General features: G+C 49.2%; 1 protein-coding gene across 5 annotated transcripts; it reads right to left on the reverse strand.

Annotated features, from left to right (window-relative positions):
• Positions 1 to 7,451: 7,451 nt before the first annotated feature.
• Positions 7,452 to 20,052, reverse strand: LAIR1 (leukocyte associated immunoglobulin like receptor 1). Of its 5 annotated transcripts, XM_017497955.2 has the most exons (10): positions 19,900 to 20,052; positions 18,852 to 18,887; positions 14,439 to 14,732; positions 11,925 to 11,940; positions 9,972 to 10,045; positions 9,496 to 9,624; positions 9,360 to 9,402; positions 9,234 to 9,271; positions 8,964 to 9,016; positions 7,452 to 8,430 (listed from the first exon to the last, which is right to left on the reverse strand). In XM_017497955.2, the coding sequence occupies exons 1-10, from the start codon at positions 19,931 to 19,933 to the stop codon at positions 8,284 to 8,286; spliced, it is 864 nt and encodes a 287-aa protein (XP_017353444.1). In that variant the 5' UTR covers positions 19,934 to 20,052; the 3' UTR covers positions 7,452 to 8,283. The 5 variants fall into 5 exon arrangements, with proteins under 5 accessions (XP_017353444.1, XP_037583579.1, XP_037583580.1 ...); XM_037727651.1 differs by lacking the exons at positions 9,972 to 10,045; positions 11,925 to 11,940 and adding an exon at positions 13,498 to 13,605; XM_037727652.1 differs by lacking the exons at positions 9,972 to 10,045; positions 11,925 to 11,940; positions 18,852 to 18,887 and adding an exon at positions 13,498 to 13,605 and having other exon boundaries at positions 19,900 to 20,046.
• Positions 20,053 to 20,914: the final 862 nt, after the last annotated feature.

The following is a 20,914-nucleotide window of genomic DNA, read 5'->3' on the forward strand; positions in this document are numbered from 1 at the left end:
GCTGGAGTGCAGCGGCACAATCTCAGCTCACTGCAGCCTCTGCCTCCTGGGTTCGAGATTCTCCAGCCCCAGCCTCCCAACTAGCTGGGATTACAGGAACCTGCTACCATGCCAGGCTAATTTTTGTGTTTTTAGTAGAGACAGGGTTTTGTCATACTGGCCAGGCTGGTCTCAAACTCCTGACCTCAGACAATCCACTCACCTTAGCCTCCCAAAGTGCAGGGATTACAGGCATGAGCCACCACGCCCGGTCCTATATTCTTTTTTGATTGTCGAATAATCATTGTATATATTCAAGTACAATGAAATGTTTTGATATGTGTTTGTCTTTGCAATCCTGCCAGGGACATGCCTGCCACCATTTTAATATATTTTTAAAAATACATGCACATAAAGAAAGTCAAATGAAGGCTGGGCGCAGTGGCTCACACCTGTAACCCCAGCACTTTGGGAAGCCAAGGTGGGCAGATCACGAGGTCAAGAGATCGAGACATCCTGGCTAACATGGTGAAACCGTCTCTACTAAAAACACAAAAAATTAGCTGGGTGTGGTGGCAGGTGCCTGTAATCCCAGGTACTCAGGAGGCTGATGCAGGAGAATCACTTGAACCTGGGAGGCGGAGGTTGCCGTGAGTAGAGATCACGTCACTGCACTCCAGCCTGGGCGACAGAGCCAGACTCCATCTCAAAAATAGTAAGTAAATAAATAAAAGTCAAATGAGATACTCCTGCCCCCTAGTGGATCTCAGGGTACTTTTCTGTTTTACTCCCAGTGGGGATAGCGCTACTGACTGTAAAAGTGGGGTGGATACACCAACAGGTCCCAGCCCACGGCTGACCTGGGGCGGGGCGGGCAGGGGAAGGGAGGAGAATGAAAAGGAGGGGAGGAGAGGGGCACCAATATTCCATTTTCCTCCTGGATGACTTTGATGCTTATAGTCCTTCGTGTAAGTAGAATAATTCAGTAAGTGCCCTTTCATGACTGCCTTTTTATTTTTTATTTTTTGTTCCCCCAGACAGAGTCTGACTCTGTCGCCAGGCTGGAGTGCAGTGGCATAATCTCGGCTCACTGCAACCTCTGCCTCCGGGGTTCAAGCGATTCTCCGGCCTCAGCCTCCTGAGTAGCTGGGATTACAGGTGCATGCCACCATGCCCAGCTGATTTTTGTGTTTTTAGTAGAGATGGGGTTTCACCATGTTGATCAAGCTGGTCTCAATCTCCTGACCTTGTGATCCGCCCACCTCGGCCTCCCAAGGGGAGCTTGGGAACTCCCAAGTTCACGCCTGTAAACTGGGATTGCAGGTGTGAGCCTGCACCCGGGCTCGGTAGTTACGCACCCGGCCATAACTTCCCTTCTTTTATTCATCATAACATCTTTGGATTTCATCCATGTTGTACAATGTGTCAGTAACAAATTTATTCCTTTCTAAGACTAAGTAATATTCTTCTGTGTGGACTAATGTTGTTTTCTCTGTAGAGTTTTCTGCTTAATAATAGCTAAGGGATGGTCTCGATCTGTTGACCTCGTGATCCACCCGCCTCGGCCTCCCAAAGTGCTGGGATTACAGGCGTGAGGCGCCATTGCACTCCAGCCTGGGTAACAAGAGCGAAACTCCGTCTCAAAAAAAAAAAAAAAATAGTTAAGGGAGGACAGGCTTGGATAACCTTTGGATAATCTGTACTTTATGTGTGCAAGCAATAAACATTAATGGCTGCCGAAACCCATAGGCCGAAGATGGTTAGTGAATACCGTAGTGGGTGGATCAGCTGGTGATACCGTCATGGGGACAGAATCACAAAGTGCGGAATGCAAGACACAAGCACAGGAGTCATTGTGTCTTCACTCTGACACGTCCTAAACATCTGCTTACCATGCCTTCAAATCTAGACTGTTTTTCAAAATAGATTTAATCTTTTTTTTTTTTTGAGATGGAGTTTTTGCTTTTGTTGCCCAGGCTGAAGTGCAGTGTCACGATCTTGGCTCACTGCAACCTCCACCTCCTGGGTTCAAGCGATTCTCCTGTCTCAGCCTCCTGAGTAGCTGGGATTACAGGTATGCGCCACCACACCCGGCTAATTTTTGTATTTTTAGTAGAGATGAGGTTTCTCCATGATGGTCAGGTCTCAAACCCCTGACCTCATGATCTGCCTGTCTTGGCCTCCCAAAGTGCTGGGATTACAGGTGTGAGCCACCTTGCCTGGCCTACATTTAATTTTTATAACAAATTTACAATTAAAACTCAAAGCAGGGGTAGTGACATTAATTAAGGCCGTGAAAGAGATGATTCTGTTCATCATACCACCAGAGAAACATCTATTTTGATAACCATCCATGAACATAAAAAAAGTTTCTTTGAGAAACTGGGAGTCCAGTGGAGAGACTCCAGCACTGCATTGGAAAAAAAAAATAGATTTTTAAGGAAGATAAGAACAGTTTTAATATATTTTTATTACCCGACTTTTAAGGTGGTACAGCTTAGAGCCAAGAGGCCCCCAAATGCCTGCAATTTCCCGAGAGGAAAGTAAGAGCAGAGTGAGCACACAGCTTCCCCAGCCTCAGGGGAAATTGCCCAAGAGGCCCCCTTCAGCCTTGCCCCACTTGGCTCTCTGGATGGATTGGCATGGCTGCATAGTTGGCAGGGGGAGCCAGGAGCAAGGAAAGATTAAAAAGCTCACAGCAGCCGGGCGCAGTGGCTCATGCCTGTAATCCCAGCACTTTGGGAGGCAGAGACAGGCGGATCACAATGTCAGGAGTTTGAGACCAGCCTGATCAATATGATGAAACCCTGTCTCTACTAAAAATACAAAAATTAGCCGGGCGTGGTGGCGGGCACCTGTAATCCCAACTACTCAGGAGACTGAAGCAGGAGAATTGCTTGAACCCGAGAGATGGAGGTTGCAGTGAGCCAAGATCGCGCCATTGCACTCTAGCCTGGGTGACAGCAGGAGATGATGTCCCAAAAAAAAAAAGAACAAAAAACCCTCCTGGCAACCATCACATATAGCCAAAAAAGCAGCTGCAGATCTGACTAATGATTTGTGGAGCCCACCAAGAGATCCACTCGTAAACCTACTGCAATACCTCACATGCAGCCCCTACAACTGGCTGATGTGGTCCCCAGCACCTTGATCCACCTGCAAGGTCTCCCACATGAGCCTTCGCAGACACTGAGCACATGCCTCCATAAAGAGCACTCGCACATTTCCACAGACAGCATGTGGAGATCAGCAGCCAGCTCAACTCTACAGGATTGAGAGAGGGCACAGAACTTTCAGCAACTCAGGGCTGCTCGCTCAGGAAAAATAACCAGGAGACACGCACCTGCACTAAGTTTGCAGGTTGAGAGAGAACCCACAAATCATAAGATGCCCCCAACAAAAAGAAACAAGAGGAGTGAGGCAGAGTATCCATGAAAAGGGGGTTATGCCTTTTTATAGGTGCGGTGGGTCACGCCTATAATCCCAGCACTTTGAGAGGCTGAGGTGAGTGGATCACCTGAGGTCGGGAGTTCAAGACCAACCTGACCAACATGGAGAAACCCTATCTCTACTAAAAATACAAAATTAGTCAGGCGTGGTGGCGCATGCACATAATCCCAGCTACTCAGGAGGCTGAGGCCAGAGAATTGCTTGAACCTGCAAGATGGAAGTTGCAGTGAGCCGAGATTGTGCCATTGCACTCCAGCCTGGGCAACAAGAGTGAAACTTAATCTCAAAAAAAAAAAAAAAAGGAGGGGGTTAAGTTACCAGCCACCAAATAAATTTCTAACTGGGCTGTCTGGTACAGGTGTTTCTCTTTTGAAACCAGTCAATAAAGACCGAAAGAGGGGACTGCTTTCTCAAATGCAAAGATAGCAACAAAGAAGCTTAAGGAACATGGGGGAAAAAAGCAAAAATAACATCGCCAGAGAAAAAAACAAAGCTCCAATGACCAACCTCAAAGAAATGGGGATCTATAAATTGAATGATGAAGATTTCAGAATAATCATTGTTAAGGAGCTCAGTGAACTTAAGAGAAAATAGATGGACAACTCATGAAATAAGGCTGACATTTTATGTGTAGAATGAAAAATTAGATAAAAAGGTACATCCATGTAACAAAAAACACTTGTACCCGAAAAGCTATCAAAATTAACTTTTTTTGAGATGGGGTCTCCCTCTGTCACCCAGGCTGAAGTGCAGAGGCACAATCTTGGCTCGGTGCAGCCTCCACCTCCCAGGCATGGGCCACCACACCTAATTTTTTTTTTTCCTGTATTTTTGGTAAAGATGAGGTTTCTCCATGTTGCCAGGCTGTTCTGTAACTCCTGAGCTCAAGTGATCTTTCTGCCTCAGACTCCCAAAACGATGGTATTACAGGCACAAGCCACCATGCCCAGCTGAAATTTTAAAATATTTTTAAAAAGAAATCATAAACAGAACCAAATAAAAATTCTGGAACTGAAGAATACACTGACTGAAATAAAATATTCTACGAAGAGCTTCAACTGCAGACTTGATTAATCAGAAGAAAGAATCAGCAAACTTGAAAAATATTTAAAATTACCCAATCAGAAAAGCAAAAAACGAAACTGAATAAATGAAGCCTGCAGAGTAAAAAATGCACAATGAAAGAGTCTCTTCAATAAATTATATTGCACAAATTGGGTATCTTCATCAAAAGAAAGAAGTTGGGGCTGGGCATGGTGGCTCACACCTGTAATCCCAGCACTTTGGGAGGCCGAGGCAGGCAGATCACCTGAGGTCAGGAGTTCGAGATCAACCTGACCAACAAGGTGAAGCCTCATCTCTACTAAAAATACAAAAATTAGCCAGGCATGTTGGCAAGCGCCTGTAATCCCAGCTACTCAAGAGGTTGAGGTAGGAGAATTGCTTGAACCCGGTAGGTGGAGGCTGCAGTAATTGTGCCACTTCACTCCAGCCTGGGTGGCAGAGCAAGACTCCATTAAAAAAAAAAAAGGAAAGAGAGAGAGAGGGAGGAAGGAAGGAAGGAGAGAAGGAAAAGAAAAAAGAAAAGAGAAAAGGAAAGGAAAGAAAGAGAAAGAGAGAGTCCCTGCATCTGATTGTCTGTCTTCTCTCTTGGCTCTTCCTCTTTCCACTAATAACAGTTCGGTGTTTTTGCTTCATTTCCCCTAAACTATATCTGTCCTGCTTTCCACTGTGACCTCACTGCCCAAACTTCCTGGACTTCCTTACACTGGAGTAGACACTGGGACCTGCTCAGCCCTCCTGTGCTCTGCAAGTTGTAAAAAAAATTCACAAATCCTCTGCTATGTCCAGACTGTTCACCATTTCCTAAAGACTTCATTTACCCACCTGTCACCCTCAGAGTCAGAGTCAAACAAGATGTTATGGGAGAAAACACTGTGCTGATGGTTGAAAAGCAACCAGAGAAAAAAGACAGAGATGCCGAAAAAGAGACGAGACACCCAGAAAGACAGAGAGAGAGAGACAGGGACAGAGATAGAGCAGGGAGAATGTGTCCCATGTGAACCAGAGGAAAAATCAGTCAGGATGTTCACACAAGAATGCAAAGATATGGAGCACAGCATTGGGAAGTAGATCCCAGGAGGAAATTAAACCGGAGCGCACATAGAAAATTAAATCTCAGTGCCAATTAAAATTGGGTAGGCCAGCCAGGCACCCACCTTCTTTGAACCAGGACAGAAACCCTCCAGCACAGTGAGCTGCAGCCTGTCCAGGGGTTCATAACGTGGAGTCGGGAGCCTCATGAGGGTCTGAAGCCCCGCCTCTGAGACATGGCTGACCTTGCACAAGTTACTTCATGTCTTAGTCCATAGTTTCTTTTTTTTTATGAGGAAAATAATATAGGGCACGCTGTGGAGTGTTTGTAGGAGAATTTAATATGTCAATGTTTGCCTAGAACTAAATTAGCAACTGCCCCACAGAAAGAGCTGGCTGAATTTTTGCTGAATTAAAAATCTTTCTACAAAAAATATTCTTAAGTACTCTCTTTGTAATGGGCATGCAGGCTTCTTTTCTGGGTCCCTTCATTTGTTTGTTTGGTTTGATTTTCTGGGATCGTTTTAGTATTCTTTTTTTCATCGACAGATAATAATGGTGAATATTTATGGAGTGCAATGTTGTATTACTCTGTTTACACACTGCTATAAAGAACTACCCGAGACTGGGTAATTTATAAGGGAAAGAGGTTTAATTGCCTCCCAGTTCAGCGTGGCTGGGGAGGCCTCAGGAAACTTAGAACCATGCCAGAAGGCAAAGGGGAAGCGGGCATCTTCTTCACAAGCAAGCAGGAAGGAGAGTGAACACAGGAGGAATTACCAAACACTTATAAAACCGTCAGATCTCATGAGAACTCACTCACTATCAAGAGAACAGCATGGGGAAAACTGTCCCAATGATTCAATTACCACCACCTGGTCTCTCCCTTGACACGTGGGGATTATGGGGATTACAGTTCAAGATGAGATTTGGATGAGGACATGGAGCTAAATCATATCAAATGTTTTGATACTTGTTTACACGTGCAGTTCTCCTCAGGTGGGGTCTCACCAGAAGCTATGCCCATTGGAGTCTCTACTTCAGCCTTGTTACTGTTTGGGGTTTTGTTTTTGTTTTTTAAAGACAGGCCCGGCACTGTGGCTCACACCTGTAATCCCAGCACTTTGGGAGGCCAAGGCGGGTGGATCACGAGGTCAGGAGTTCGAGACCAGCCTGGCCAAAATGGTGAAACCCTGTCTTTACTAAAAATACAAAAACTAGCTGGGCATGGTGGCAGACACCTGTAATCTCAGCTACTCAGGAGGCTGAGGCAGAAGAATTGCTTGAACCCAGGAGGCAGAGGTTACAGTGAGCCGAGACTGCGCTATTGCACTCCAGCCTGGATGACAGAGCAAGATTCCATCTCAAAAAAAACAAAACAACAACAACAAAAAACAGACCCTATAGGTAGGTGGATATTCAGATGTGCCTCAACCAAAGCAGGCTCAGTGATTTCTTGGTTTCCTGGGCATGGGAGTGTGCGTGCACATCTGTCCGTGTGTATGCATGTGTGTGAGAGCATGCATTCCTGTGCATATATGTGCAGGTGTGGACTGGTAGGGTCAGCTCTCTGCCTTCACCCAGCTGAACCTCCTTCATTCATTCTAATATCTAGTATCCGTGGTGATGGTTGCACTGGTGAATTTGATTGTGGTTATCAGCCAGGCACGGTGGCCTACGCCTGTAATCCCAGCACTTTGGGAAGCCAAGGCGGGTGAAGTACCTGAAGTTGGGGGTTCGAGACCAGCCTGGCCAACATAGTGAAACCCCGTCTCTACTAAAAATACAAAAATTCGCCAGGCATGGTGGTGCATGCCTGTCATCCCAGCTACTCGGAAGGCTGAGGCAGGAGAATCACTTGAACCTGGGAGGTGAAGGTTGCGGTGAGCCAAGATCATGCCACTGCAGTCCAGCATGGGCAACAAGAGTGAAACTCCATCTCAAAACAAGAAAAAAAAGATTGTGGTTATCATGGCATAATGTATGGGTATAACAAATTATCACATTTTACGCCCTGAATATGTACAATCTTTATCAATTAAATTTAAAAAAGAAAATGCTTTCTTTCTGACACCTCCTTTGTAGGCTCTGTTTCCTTTTCTTAGCTTTGAACAACTGTGAAGGCAGAGGCTGGGTCCAAGTGACCTGTGCACCGAGGACCAGGAACGGGGCTGCCAGATGTGAGGTCTTCAAAATAATTTATTGATGCACAGAGGAAAGCGTGATGCAGAGAATTGGGCTTAGCTGTCAGCTGGGTGTGTATAGCACAGTCTCAAGGTTAGCACATGACTTCTGGGACGGTCTTTGGGGTCAGCCGGGAAGATAATTACGGCAGTCTCTGGGATCGCTGAAGGTTCACAGGAGACACCTGGGACCAGTTTGGGGGCTGCATCACTACTCAGGAAATCAGCTGACTGGCGGTAGCTGGGTCTCTGGAAATAGACTGATGGCTGTAGCTGGGACTCTAGAAAACGCAAGTGACTTTAGCGGGGTCTCTGGAAACAGCCAGGTAACTGTAGCTGGGTCTCTAGAATCAACTAAGAAACAGTCTGTCCAAGGAGCTGCTCAACTGTAGAAGGGACCAGCTGGCTAACGAGCCTTCTGCATGCTGGTTAGAAACCTCCAGTCTCCAGCTCTTGTCTCCAGGAGATCTGCCTGGGGGCCTTTCCAGACGAGGATGAGTGCAAGCAGGAGCCTTCCAAAGGGCTGCTTCAGGCTTTTCCTAGAGTCTTCAGGTGCAGAGGCCAGGTGGGCCTGCGGTCAGCGTTTGACAATGGCTGCGTACGTGCTGGTCTCGGCCAGGGGCTCTGTGGACTGTGGGGACACAGCCTGGGCTGTCCTGTGTGTGAGGGCCCTCTGGTCCAGCTGAGCATATGTTACCTCCTGGGGGCCTTCTGCAGTCGGGGCCTGGGAGAGAGAGAGCCAGGGTGAGGGAGAGGCTGGTAGAGGGTAAGGATGTGGGGCTGTGGGGGTGGAGGGCTGGGATTGCCATCTCCATGGGCCCTGAGGACCCGCTCCTGAAATTGCATCCGTGTGAAGAGCCCACCCACAGGGTGTGAGGGTTGGTCTGTGTGACAGTAAACAAGGCAGAAGGGAAGATTCCTGACTTCCAAGCTGAGGCAAAAGACATTGTGTTCTGCCCTCCCCCCACCCTTGGGTCCCTCCCTCTGGGGGAAGCTGGCAGTGTGGAAAGGCCCCTGTGAGAGGAACACAGGCTTCCTGCCGCAGCTGTGGGAGTGAGCGTCTCAGATGTGGAGCCTCCAGCCCACAGGACCCTTCAGATGCACACAGCCCTGGGCAACCTCTCGACAGCAACCTCAGCACAGACTGTGAGCCGGAACTGCCTAGATGAGCAACTCCTGAATTCCTGACCCAAGGAACTGCGACTTTTTTCAAGCTGCTAAATTTGGGGTACTTTGATAATTAGCAGGAAGGCTCACCGACATGTTGGTCTCTCTGTCCTTCTCAGGAAGTGCATCAACTGTGGCCATGTCTGGGGGACAGGACACATGGTCAGTTTCCTGGGGAGGATGTCACAGGGCAAATCTGCCTGAGACCCCCCACTTCAGATGTCATCCTGCATCCAATCTATAATATGACCTTCTAGAATGTTCCTGAAGATTCTTCCCCTCTCCCCCCGCATTGCATCTGGATTGGCACCAAGTTCCCACTTCCCTGTCCCAGGCCTGTCCCTCCTCCTTCCCCTTTACCTGCTTTTCTCTCTAGAACATCAATGGCCAGGTTGGGCCTGAGAGGAAAAATAAAAATGAACATTAGGGGCAGCCTGGCGGCAGAGGACTGGATGGACGTCCAGGACTCATTCCCAGGGGCCTCACCTCTGCTGTGGCTTCTGCTCCTCATCCTTGCTTCTTGGGGGCCCTGAGGACAGTTGGGGTCTGAATTAAGGAGACCTTCTTCCTAGCATCTCCTGACAGCTTCCCCAAGTCACTCCACCCTACCCCTGGCACCTACCCTGCTTTATCTGATTCTGGCGATGGAGGAAGAAGAGGACCATGAGGAAGAGACAAAAGAGGAAGACCACCGAGACCGTGATGAGAATATAAAGATGCTCAGCTTTCAGGCCTTGGGGAGCAGGGGCATCTAAGAAAGACAGAAACAAGTTTTCAGCAGTGTGTACTTATTGAGCACCTACTGTATACCACACACATGTCATGTGTGTGTCACAGACTTACTAATATATCAAATCCTTCAGATAAATAATCGTCCCACAGCACAAGGATTAAAATCTCTCAGGGGAATAATGGTCCTGCAGCACAGGGATCATTTTCCCTTCTTCCACCACTGGGGTCCTGAGTGCTGGGTCCTCTGCATAGGGACACAGCCAGCCATTGGCAGAGCAGGAATCTGACAAACTCCAAAGCCTGACCTCTTTCTCCTTCCCCAAGAGGGACACACCAGGCTCATGCTCCACAGTCCCCAACACTCACGCTCATTGTTACTGTTGTCTGAAGGCCTTGGCGTGGGTCCTGGGAGGGAGGAATCAGGAGGTGGAGGCAGATCCCTGAGCTGGACAGAAAAGGTTCTGAGTCCTCCCATGCCCGCTGCAGGAATCTCCCTTCATTCCCCAGGACCCTGACCACTCCTTCTAGACCAGCACCCCACCCAGCAGAGTCTTCTGTGATGATGGAAACTTTCTACATCTACTGTCCAAAATGAAAGCCACACGTTACTATTGATATTTAAATGGCATGAGAACCTAGCTGCACTGTCTGCATCTCGAGGGCTCAGTGACCACGCGTGCCTAATGCCATCCCTATTGTACAGAGCAGCGTTAGACATCGCTGCTCTCTGCCCCCTGCAGATCTAGGCAGAGACCAACCACCTGTAAGAAGAGGAAAAGAGCCCTTCCCTCCCTGACCTCCTTCTGGGTTCCCACCAGAATGCAAGAATCCCCATGTCTGATTTTATCTGCCCTAGCGGCAAACCCCTGATGGGGGATGTAACCCGCCCTCCTGTGGGAAGAATCCAAGGCCTGCTGTGCTCCTGTTTCCTGAAGGCCTGCAGCTAGCAGGCGAGTGTGTGCGGCACCGGCCAGGCTCCCTGTTCAGGGCTTGTCTGTCATCTCGATTATCCACCTTCCTCTGCACAGTGCACACCACTACCCACTTCATAGGTGACCAAACGGGGTCCTGCAGGGCTCTCCCAAACCCAGGGTCCCTCTTCCAGGAACAGCGGCCCCTCTCCTCCCCTGTCTGGAGGCAGGGTCTTTAACATCCTTCAAGAAAGGCAGACAGGCCGGGCGCGGTGGCTCAAGCCTGTAATCCTAGCACTTTGGGAGGCCGAGGCGGGTGGATCACGAGGTCAAGAGATCGAGACCATCCTGGTCAACATGGTGAAACCTCGTCTCTACTAAAAATACAAAAAATTAGCTGGGCATGGTGGCACATGCCTGTAATCCCAGCTACTCAGGAGGCTGAGGCAGGAGAATTGCCTGAACCCAGGAGACGGAGGTTGCGGTGAGCCAAGATCGCGCCATTGCACTCCAGCCTGGGTAACAAGAGCGAGACTCCGTCTCAAAAAAAAAAAAAAAAAAAAAAAAAAAAAAAAAAAAAAAAAGGCAGACATTCTCTCTTGGAGTGTCCTTCTCTCATGCCTCCTCCAGGGTCCAAGACCCAGCACGCTATGCCTTATTCTACACCATGACTGCCTGGGCTTGGTCTTTATAACATTTGCCACCATTTAAAAAATTACGTATGTACTATGTATGTGCAATATTGCACTTTTTATAATATTTATGGTTATATGTATCATGTATTATGCAAATGTACAATATATAACAAATATATATTTTTAATTATGTAGTCGACATGTACATGCTATTTAATGAATATGTTAAATGTATATGATTTATAATTACTTATAATATATGTTACATATATTCACTATAATAATGTGTAATTTATATTGCTGATAAACCTATAATTAAATATAAAATGTTTTTCTATTATAATTATACATAATATATACATAATAGATAATATATATTTACATGAATTCCTATATTTATTAATGATAACACTTGAATTTATTACACTATATATTGCAAATATATATTTCATATAACATATAATATACATTATAGTCATATGTAGTGATACACTAACATATTTTTATTATATAATTATGTTTCTTATATATGTAATATATGATGTAAATGTATTTAATATAATTTAAATTATAGATCTGAAATTGTACATTGCAAATCATATATTTTTATTTGTGTATGCATGTAAAGGCATATGTGCATTTCTATTACTCATTCTAACTATTTCTCCCCATTGAGGTTCACAAGGTGGGACGCCATTTCTTCTCATTCATGGTGCATCAAATCCGGAGGCTTCCATGCCTGGCACAGTCCCTGTGAGTACAAAATACTTCACCCTCCTTGGGAGTTTTCTAATCAGCACTGATGGAAGCACTGTGTGTACCTGAACTCAAGTGTCCCCTAAACAATTCTTTTTTTCTTTTGTTTTGAGATGCTCTGTCACCCAAGCTGGAGTGCAGTGGCGTGATTTTGGCCTCCTGGGTACAAGCAGTTCTCTGCCTCAGGCTCCCCAGTAGCTGGGATTACAGGTGCCCACCACCACTCCTGGCTAATTTTTTTTTTTTATATTTTTGGTAGAGATGGGGTTTCACCATATTGGCCAGGCTGGTCTTGAACTCCCGACCTCATGATCCACCCGCCTCAGCCTCCCAGAGTGCTGGGATTACAGGTGTGAGCCACTGCACCTGGCCTCCCCTAAAGGATTCTGCAGGGACAGCTTTTTCATTGCCTATTTTTCACATGAGGAATTTGGGACACAGGAGGTTTGTGTGAGTCACCGTCAGGCACAGAGCTAAGGGGTGGCAGAACCACCGGGACTTGAACCATGAACCCAGCAACCTGGCTGCAAGGAGGGTCTGTCCTTGTAACTTTTATATGTCACTGCATGAAAGATGAGAGAGGAGATAGGGAAGGAGAGGGAAGATATTCCTGCAGACAGAAGGCCAATTAAAACCAGACGCTGGACTTGAACCAGGTCTGCTGGACTCAGGAGCACGTCCCACTGCACCCTGGCAGTCCAGGAGCCTCTCAGGGGGTCTGGATGGAGCATAGCATCACTCCTCCACCTCCCATGTGGCTTTAGCCCCTGGTCCCACCTGTCTGAGCTCAGAGCCCGAGCCTCACAGACTGTCACTGCTCTAGGTCAAGGACGACCACTCTAGCGATGGGAACACAGGTAGGGAAGGGTCTGTGGATGGCTTCTGACCCCTTGTCCTTGCCTGGGAGGTTCTGGTCACAGACCACAGCGGGAGATGGACAACTTGACACCCAGGGACCTGGGGCAGCTTTACTCCAATCACAGAGTCCGGGGCAGAGCCAGATGGAAGGGAAGCCTCACATAGGTCCTCTTAAGGGACCTTACTCCACTGTTCAGGCCTCCCCTGGAAATCACATAGCCAACAGGAGCCTCCGGGGTCCCTCTCCGGGTGCCCCAGGTTGGAAGGTGAGTTCTCAGTCGCTCGCAGGTGCAGAGCGGGGTGAATGGTGAGGACACGCCCACAAAGGGGCAGCGTGGAGCTCGGGCAAGCCCGGGAGTCTGGGGTGTGGCTGCCCGGGTGGGTGGCCCCTGCCCCTGCCCCTTCATAGCCTCCTGCCTTTGAGCAAGAAACTTGAATTTCTGCGTTGCATATTAGAGAGGAGGAGGAGTTAGAGAATCAGCCTAGTACCTCCGCCATAGAGTGGGGTTTGCGTCCACGGTGCCTGGCGTGGAGTGAGGTTGCAGTCGAGGTACCATTGCTGCTGTGGTCTCTATGAGCATCAGCAACCTCGCAGAGCTGGGCAGTGTCAGTCCCTTCCCACGGTCTCCCTAGTCCTTGACTCCAAGCCCAGGGCCCAGGGCTGGACCCAGAGCTGCATCCCCAGCACAGATCCCGCTGTAATCCCCTCCTGCTGAGGAACATACTACTGACCTGCTGAGGAGCTGGGCTCTGTGCACCAGGAAGGGGAACGGGGAGAGGGGGAGTCGCTGTGGGGGGAGGGGGGTGGGTATGGGGGGAAGCTGGCACTCCCAGGAGTTCCTGTAAACAAGAGCAGGAGAAATATTTAGAACCGTCCCATCCAACCTGCTCTCCTCCCCCGTGAGCCCCCTCCAAAAGCCCCATGTTCATCACACAATCCCAGACAATATCCCCAAGACTCCAGAAAAAATGGGGAAGGGGACAGGAGGCTGGAAGAACACCGCTGCTTGGCCCATTCTGCCAAGGGCTGGTCACTCCCTCTGCTCCCCCGCCCCACCAGCTCTGCTTGACCTTAGGGGACTCCTTTGAGGCCCTGGGGGGACATGAAAGTGGATTGGACTTTGACTCCAGGACATCTGTGCGGCTGAGCACACCCAGGGGTCCGTGTGGTAACATACCAGAGGACTTCCCACAGTACTGTCCAGCCCTGGTCAGGAGCCACCCCCGGACCCTGTGTTCTGCCCAATGGGAGATGAGCCACAGCAGGTGGAGCACATTCCCTGGGGCAGGTTCCGGCTCAGGGGAGAGGAATAACAAGAGGACCATCCATCCCGTGTGAAAAGACAGCCCCTTGTAGGGGGGCTGCCCCCTAATCTCTGGGAACCCACTCCCCACCCAGCCAAGCAGAGGCAGCTCTGAGCCCACCCGATGCTGGGCTGAGTGTCCAGGCCATCTGTGGCGTCCAGAGGGGACCAGGGTGCCAGGACCTAAGTGGGCGTGAGGGCAGAGGGGAGGTGTGGGCAGAGGGAGAGGAGGAGGGGAGGGCCGGGGAGTCAGGAGGAGGGCAAGAGTGGCCACAGAGAGAGGACAGCAGCTGGGACAGGGTCCAGGGACCTGAGGACAAGCTCGCGGGCCGAGCTGAGACCAGGGCAGGGCCCAGGTGGCGTCCTCACCTTTCACCACGAGCTCCAGCTGCTCACTGGGCTGAGACCATCTGGAGGCCTTATGATAGAGGCAGTGATAACGCCCGGCGCTGTCTTCACTCACTGAGTCAGTGCAGAATCTGGCCTCTGACTCAGATGCACTAAGTTGAGACACATGCTTTGCATCGTTGAACATGGATCTATTCTCCCACTCCAGGCGGAATGTGTCAACTCCAGCCGGGCCCCGGCACACGAAAGTCACAGGGCTCCCCCGGGGGATCACAGTGCCTGGCTCAGCCGAGATGGAGGGTCTGGGCAGGGCCCCTAGGAGGGAAGCAGAGAAGGACTCAGTGTCCACGGTAGGAAGTCACCATGTCACACATGTCATTCACATCACAATTCAGGGTTTTTAGCAAATTTATACAGCTATGCAGCCATAACCACAGCCCAACTTTAATACATTTCCCGCCTCCTGCACCTTCCACCTGTGTGTGAATTCTCATCACTGCGGAGTTATTTTCCCAGTGGACACTAAGGACCCTGAGACTTGCTCACAGTTTGAGCCCTGCTCAGGGTCACATGGAAAGAGTCAGAGTGGCCTGGGGCCCTTCGTGTCTGCTGCAGAGCCCAGGGCCACTTTCCAGAGGGACAGAGGGTGGGAGGGAGGCACAGCATGGGGAGACATGGTCACTCGTGAAGGACAGGGGACAGGGAAGTGAGGGTTCTGGAGATGATGGGTGCTGGGGCCTGAGGGCACTGGCTAGTCCCGGGATGGGACTGAGTGTGGGACGGGGGTTGCCAGGCTCCTGTGAGGGTCTGGTGGGGGTAAGAGGGAAGCCCCCAGCCCTGATCTGCTTGAAGCAGCCCAGCCTGTGACAGGTCCCTGCTGCAAGTGCAAGTCTCTGGGTTTTCCTGTAAAGTTTCTGCTTTCTTCTCAGCCTAATTTGCATTTCCTTGTTATTAAGGCTCTTGGAAAACCCCATTTGTCTCTGGGCTTGGGGTGGAGGAGGGAAGGGTGGGTGTGAAACCCTGAAACAGGAAAAGTTGTGTCAAAATCAGCAAAATCCCTGACCAGAGCAGAGAGCTGGCAAGGCTTCAATTCGCTCACCCATACTTCATCATTCTTTATGACTGACAAATCAAAACTGCATCTATTTAAGGTTTGCAACATGATGTTTTGATACAGGTATACATTGTGGAGTGGCTGAATCAGGCTAATTAGTATAACCTTAGTTTGCATGGTTTTTTTGTGGTGAGAACATTTAAAATCTGCTCTCTTCGCGGTTTTCAAGCATGCAATACATTGTGATTAATGCAGTCACCACATTGCACCCTCCTCAATTACTCCTCCTGTCTAGCTGAAATTTTGTGTCCTTCCACCATCCCAAACCCACCCATTTGTCCAGTTCTCCTTCTCTTAACCATATCTCAGTTGCTTGTCAATCTGTTTAAAGACGTTTTTCATGGGCTGCTGTTTCCACAAACGTGAGAGACACACACAGGATGCCTGCCCTTGGGAGGTGGACGTCTAGAAGGGAGGACAGATACTGATGGAAGAATTGTCCAAATCTGCAGCTGTGAACTGCAATCAGCTTCCTGTGGTTAGTGTGGGCATCTAGGGGCTGGTGGGCGGTGGAGCTGACCACCTTGGCAAAGTCGGGGGAAGGGCTGTTGAGCTGAGAGCTGAGGGAGGAGTAGAAGCTACCTGAGCTGAGCAGACAGGACACCAAGGCACTCACAGTGGGAAAATCAGCCAGGGAATGTCGCTATAAAGGATACAAAGTTTTAGTTAGAGAGGAGAAATCAACTCAAGAGATGTAATGTACAACACAGTGACTGTAGTTCACAGCAGTGTATTGCATTATTGGACATTGCTAATAGAGGTGATTCTAATGATTAGCACGGGAGGAATGCCTGCGTGACCTAGCTCGATGTAGCTGTTCCACGCTGTGCATAGCCCACAGCATCATACTGGACATGATAAATACATGCAGTTTTCATTGTTTTGTTTGTTTGTTTTGTTTTGCTTGTGGTTTTTCTTTTATTTTCTTTTTGTGTTTTTTTGTTTTTTGATAGAGAGTCTCGCTCCATTGTCCAGGTTGGAGTGCAGTGGCACAATCTCGGCTCACTGCAACCTCCACCTCTGAGGTTCAAGCAGTTCTCTTGCCTCTGCCTCCTGAGTAGCTGGATTACAGGCACCCATCAGCACACCCAGCTAATTTTTGTATTTTTTTTTTTTTTTTTTTTGAGACGGAGTTTCGCTCTTGTCACCCAGGCAGGAGTGCAATGGCGCGATCTCGGCTCACCGCAACCTCCGCCTCCTGGGTGCAGGCAATTCTCCTGCCTCAGCCTCCCAAGTAGCTGGGATTACAGGCACGCGCCACCATGCCCAGCTAATTTTTTGTAGTTTTAGTAGAGACGGGGTTTCACCATGTTGACCAGGATGGTCTCGATCTCTTGACCTCGTGATCCACCCGCCTCGGCCTCCCAAAGTGCTGGGATTACAGGCGTGAGCCACCGCGCCCGGCCTAATTTTTGTATTTTTAATAGAGACAGGATTTCCCCATGTTGGCCAGGCTGGTCTCAAACTCCTGACCTCAGGTGATCCACCCACCTCAGCCTCCCAAAGTGCTGAATTACGGTCATGACCCACTGCACCCAGCCTCATTGGTCATTTTTAAAATGATTTTTTTTTTAAATCAGCATGTGAGGCAGCCCAATATTGAACAGAACATGGAGTGTTTGAGAAAGCAAAAGAAGCTGCAGGAATGCAGAGATAAGTGAGCCTGAGGTCACGGGGACAGGATGTGGCTGGGAAAATCAGCATGTCCAGACCAAAGAGAGGGGTGTGGGTCTGATTCTACCTGAAGATAAACGGGAAGGGCTCTGAGGAAAAAATGATGTTTCACCTTACAATGAGATATTAAAAGAAAAATTTTGAACACAGTTTAAAAATTGTGGACGGTACAATGGTCATGTTTGTGCTTTCAAAAATCACGCATTCCTGGCGTCAGGAAGGGAGAGGGCAGCCGGGGCATGGACAGGCTGAAGCCGGCCTCAGGGAGCTGTGGAGGGGAGACGTGCAGCCACTTGGGGGAGATGCAGGAAAAGTAAAGGAAGAGAAGGAAAGATGAGAAAAATTTAGAGTGAAATCACCAGCACTGGGTGACAGGATGCATCTAGGAGGATGGAGAAGAGGATGAATCTTCAGAGTCTGCCCTTGGTGACTGTCATATTCCCCACCAAGGAGCTGCCGTGGGAAGTGTGGGCTCATCTGGGGAAAGCTCCCGGGCTCAGCCTTGGTCATGTTGGATTTGACCCATCATTGTGGAAATCAGTGTGTGGAAGTGACGCCTGCACTCCCGTGATGACTGCAGCACGACCCACAGCAGCCAAGACGTGGAAATAACCTGAGCGTCCACCCACAAATGAACGGATAAGGAAAATGTGGTGTGCATATGCAGTGGAATATTATTCAGCCCAGAAAAAGAAGGATGTTCTGTTACTCACAACAACATGGATGAACTGGAGGATATTACCCTAAGTGAAATAAGCCAGGAACAGAAAGACAAACGCCACATGTGGAATCTGAAATAAAGTTCATCTCGGCCGGGCGTGGTGGCTCACAACTGTAATCCCAGCACTTTGGGAGGCCGAGGCAAGTAGATCACCTGAGGTCAGGAGTTCGAGACCAGCCTGGCCAACATGATGAAATCCCATCTCTATCAAAAATACAAGAATTAACCAGGCATGTTGGCACATGCCTGTAATCCCAGCTACTTGTGAGGCTGAGGCAGGAGAATCACTTGAATCCAGGCGACAGAGGTTGCAGTGAGCCAAGATCGCGCCACTGCACTCCAGCCTGGGTGACGGAAGTGAAACTATGCCTCAAAAGAAAAAAAAGTCATCTCACAGAGGTAGAGAGTAGAATAGTGGTGTTAGAGGCTGGAGGTGGAGGGCCTGAGAGAGACACCGATCAAATGATACAAACTTTCAATGAGACAGGAGGAATAAGTTTTGCGATCTATTGCACAGCAGGCTGATTATAGTTAAGGATCACTTATTATATATTTCAAACTTGCTAAAGGTACATTTTGAATGTTCTCATCACAGTAAGTATGTGATGTGATTGATATGTTAGTCTTTAATCTGTCCACAATGTTTACATACATTGTAACATCACATTGTATCCCATAAACATATCCAATTCTTTGTCAATCAAAAAAAAAAGATTTTTAAAAATAAGAAAAGCAAAATGCAACAGGTGGAGAATAAAGGAGAGAAAGGGGTGAGGGCTGTGCATTTCACATTTGGAATCGTTTGCACTCTAGGGTACATTTCAGGGGATCCCTCCAGGCCTTCTGAGAATCAACATCACTCCCACCCAGAACTGCCCTTGGGGTATAGAGGGGACTGGGGAGACGGGATGAAGATGGGACCCACCCTCCTGCATGTGGATCGTCTGGGCCAGGCAGAGCACTGGAAGAGAAGCCGCAGTGAGAGAAATACCCACCACCCAGTCCTCATACGGGGCTGCTATCAAAAGGGGGCTCCATGCAGCTGGGGGCATTCAGCATTTCCTAACGACCAAACCACCCCTCCTCCACATCACTGTCTGAGTATAATCCTTCTTGCTGCAAAATGGTTTCAAGATAAATCCCAAAGTCTCCTCTTCCAAAAAGGCTCCTGCTCCCCAAGCCCTTTTTTATTTTTTGGAGGTGGAGTTTCGCTCTTGTGTCCCAGGCTGCAGTGCAATGGCTCGATCTCGGCTCACCGCAACCTCCGCCTCCTGGGTTCAGGCAATTCTCCTGTCTCAACCTCCTGAGTAGCTGGGACTACAGGCACGCGCCACCATGCCCAGCTAATGTTTTGTATTTTTGGTAGAGACAAGTTTTCACCATGTTGACCAGGATGGTCTCGATCTCTTGACCTCGTGATCCCCCCGCCTCGGCCTCCCAGAGTGCTGGGATTACAGGCTTGAGCCACCACGCCAAGCTTATTTTTATTTTTGAGACAGAGTCTTGCTCTGTTGCCCGGGCTAGAGTGCAGTGGCATGATCTCGGCTCACCGCAACCTCCGCCTCCTGGGTTCAAGCGATTCTCCTGCCTCAGCCTCCCGAGTAGCTGGGATGACAGGCGTGAGCCACCACGCCCGGCTATTTTTGTATTTGTAGAGACGGGGTTTTACCACGTTGGCCAGGCTGGTCTCAAACTCCTGACCTCAGGTGATACACCCTCCTCGGCTCCCAAAGTGTTGGGATTACAGGCGTCAGCCACTGTGCCCGGCACCCTAGTCCCTCTTACATCTGACCTCATCCCCACACCCAGGCCCCTGCTTTTAGGACAAGGTCTTCTCTGGTCAGACTTAGGCCCTGGGCAGAGCAGCAGGGCAGTCTTGGGGGAGGAGGAGACTTCCCCCCCAGAATCCTCAGGACTGGAGTCAGGCTTGAGCAGGGAGCTTTCCAGCCCTCCCTGCTGCCTCCAGGACTCACCTAGGCCCAGGAGGGCGGTGGGGTGGGGAGACATGACCCCGGTCCCAGACTCTGCAGCAAATGCCAGCGGGCGGGTTGTGCTGGCCGGGCGCCTCCTGCCTGTGGGGTTCCCACCCACCGCAGCTGCCTCACACGAGAGGAAGAGCTTTTTATTCTGTTCTTTTCACACTTCTCACTAGTGAGACGGAAGGGAGGGCCGTGGTTTCTGAAAAAGGTCACCCGCATTGTCAGATGACACTAACCTAGTTACCCCATGTGTCGCCTCTTTCTAAATCTATGGGAGCAGGGAACTTTCCAGACCTCCCGACCCCGCTCCCTCCAGGACTCACCTAGGCCCAGGAGGGCGGTGGGGCGGGGGTACATGGCAGAATAAAGGTCCTTGTCCTATGGGGTCGTGCAACAAACTGACTTGGACGCCATCCCAACTCCACAAGTCAACGGCCGCAGCTCTTGGGCAAGACGTTACAAACCCAGAAGCTGACATTTCCTCATATTTGAAATGGGAGCCACAGAAACCCTTCTCCAAGTTTTTAATATTGTGATCTTTGCTAAAATCGCAACAAGGTATTTAACATGTTAAAAACATCCTGCAGTGGATATTATTTGTTTAAGGCGACAGTATTGGTGAGGATGTGGAGAAACTGGATCCCTTGCATACTTCGGTGGAAATGAAAAATTGTGCAATCACTGTAGAGAACAGTGCAGAGGTTCCTTAAAAAATTAAAAATAGAACTACCAGCCAGGCGCGGTGGCTCAGGCTTGTAATCCCTGAACTTTAGGAGGCTGAGGCGGGCGGATCATGAGGTCAAGAGATTGAGATCATCCCAGTCAACATGGTGAAACCCCGTCTCTACTAAAAATACAAAAATTAGCTGGGCATGGTAGCATGCACCTGTAGTCCTAGCTGCTGAGGAGGCTGAGGCAGGCAGAGAACTGCAACTGAGCAGTATGGAGGGTTAATGTGTGGTTAGAGTTCCCACATGGGCACTGGGTGCAAAGAGAGGCACCACCCCCA

Source organism: Cebus imitator, unplaced genomic scaffold, assembly GCF_001604975.1.
Source record: "Cebus imitator isolate Cc_AM_T3 unplaced genomic scaffold, Cebus_imitator-1.0 Scaffold235, whole genome shotgun sequence".
Lineage (NCBI taxonomy): Eukaryota > Metazoa > Chordata > Mammalia > Primates > Cebidae > Cebus > Cebus imitator.

Bases quoted from the DNA above. Each gene is read 5' to 3' on its own strand.
- LAIR1 (XM_037727650.1), bottom strand. From the start codon at position 18,978: ATGCCCCCAGCTGCATGGAGCCCCCTTTTGATAGCAGCCCCGTATGAG. The intron at 14,733-18,851 runs GTGGGTCCCATC...CTTCCCTCCTAG, and splicing joins GACGATCCACATGCAGGAGG to GGGCCCTGCCCAGACCCTCC. The intron at 8,431-8,963 runs GTGAGCCTTCCT...TCTCTCTCCCAG, and splicing joins ACAGAGAGACCAACATGTCG to GCCCCGACTGCAGAAGGCCC.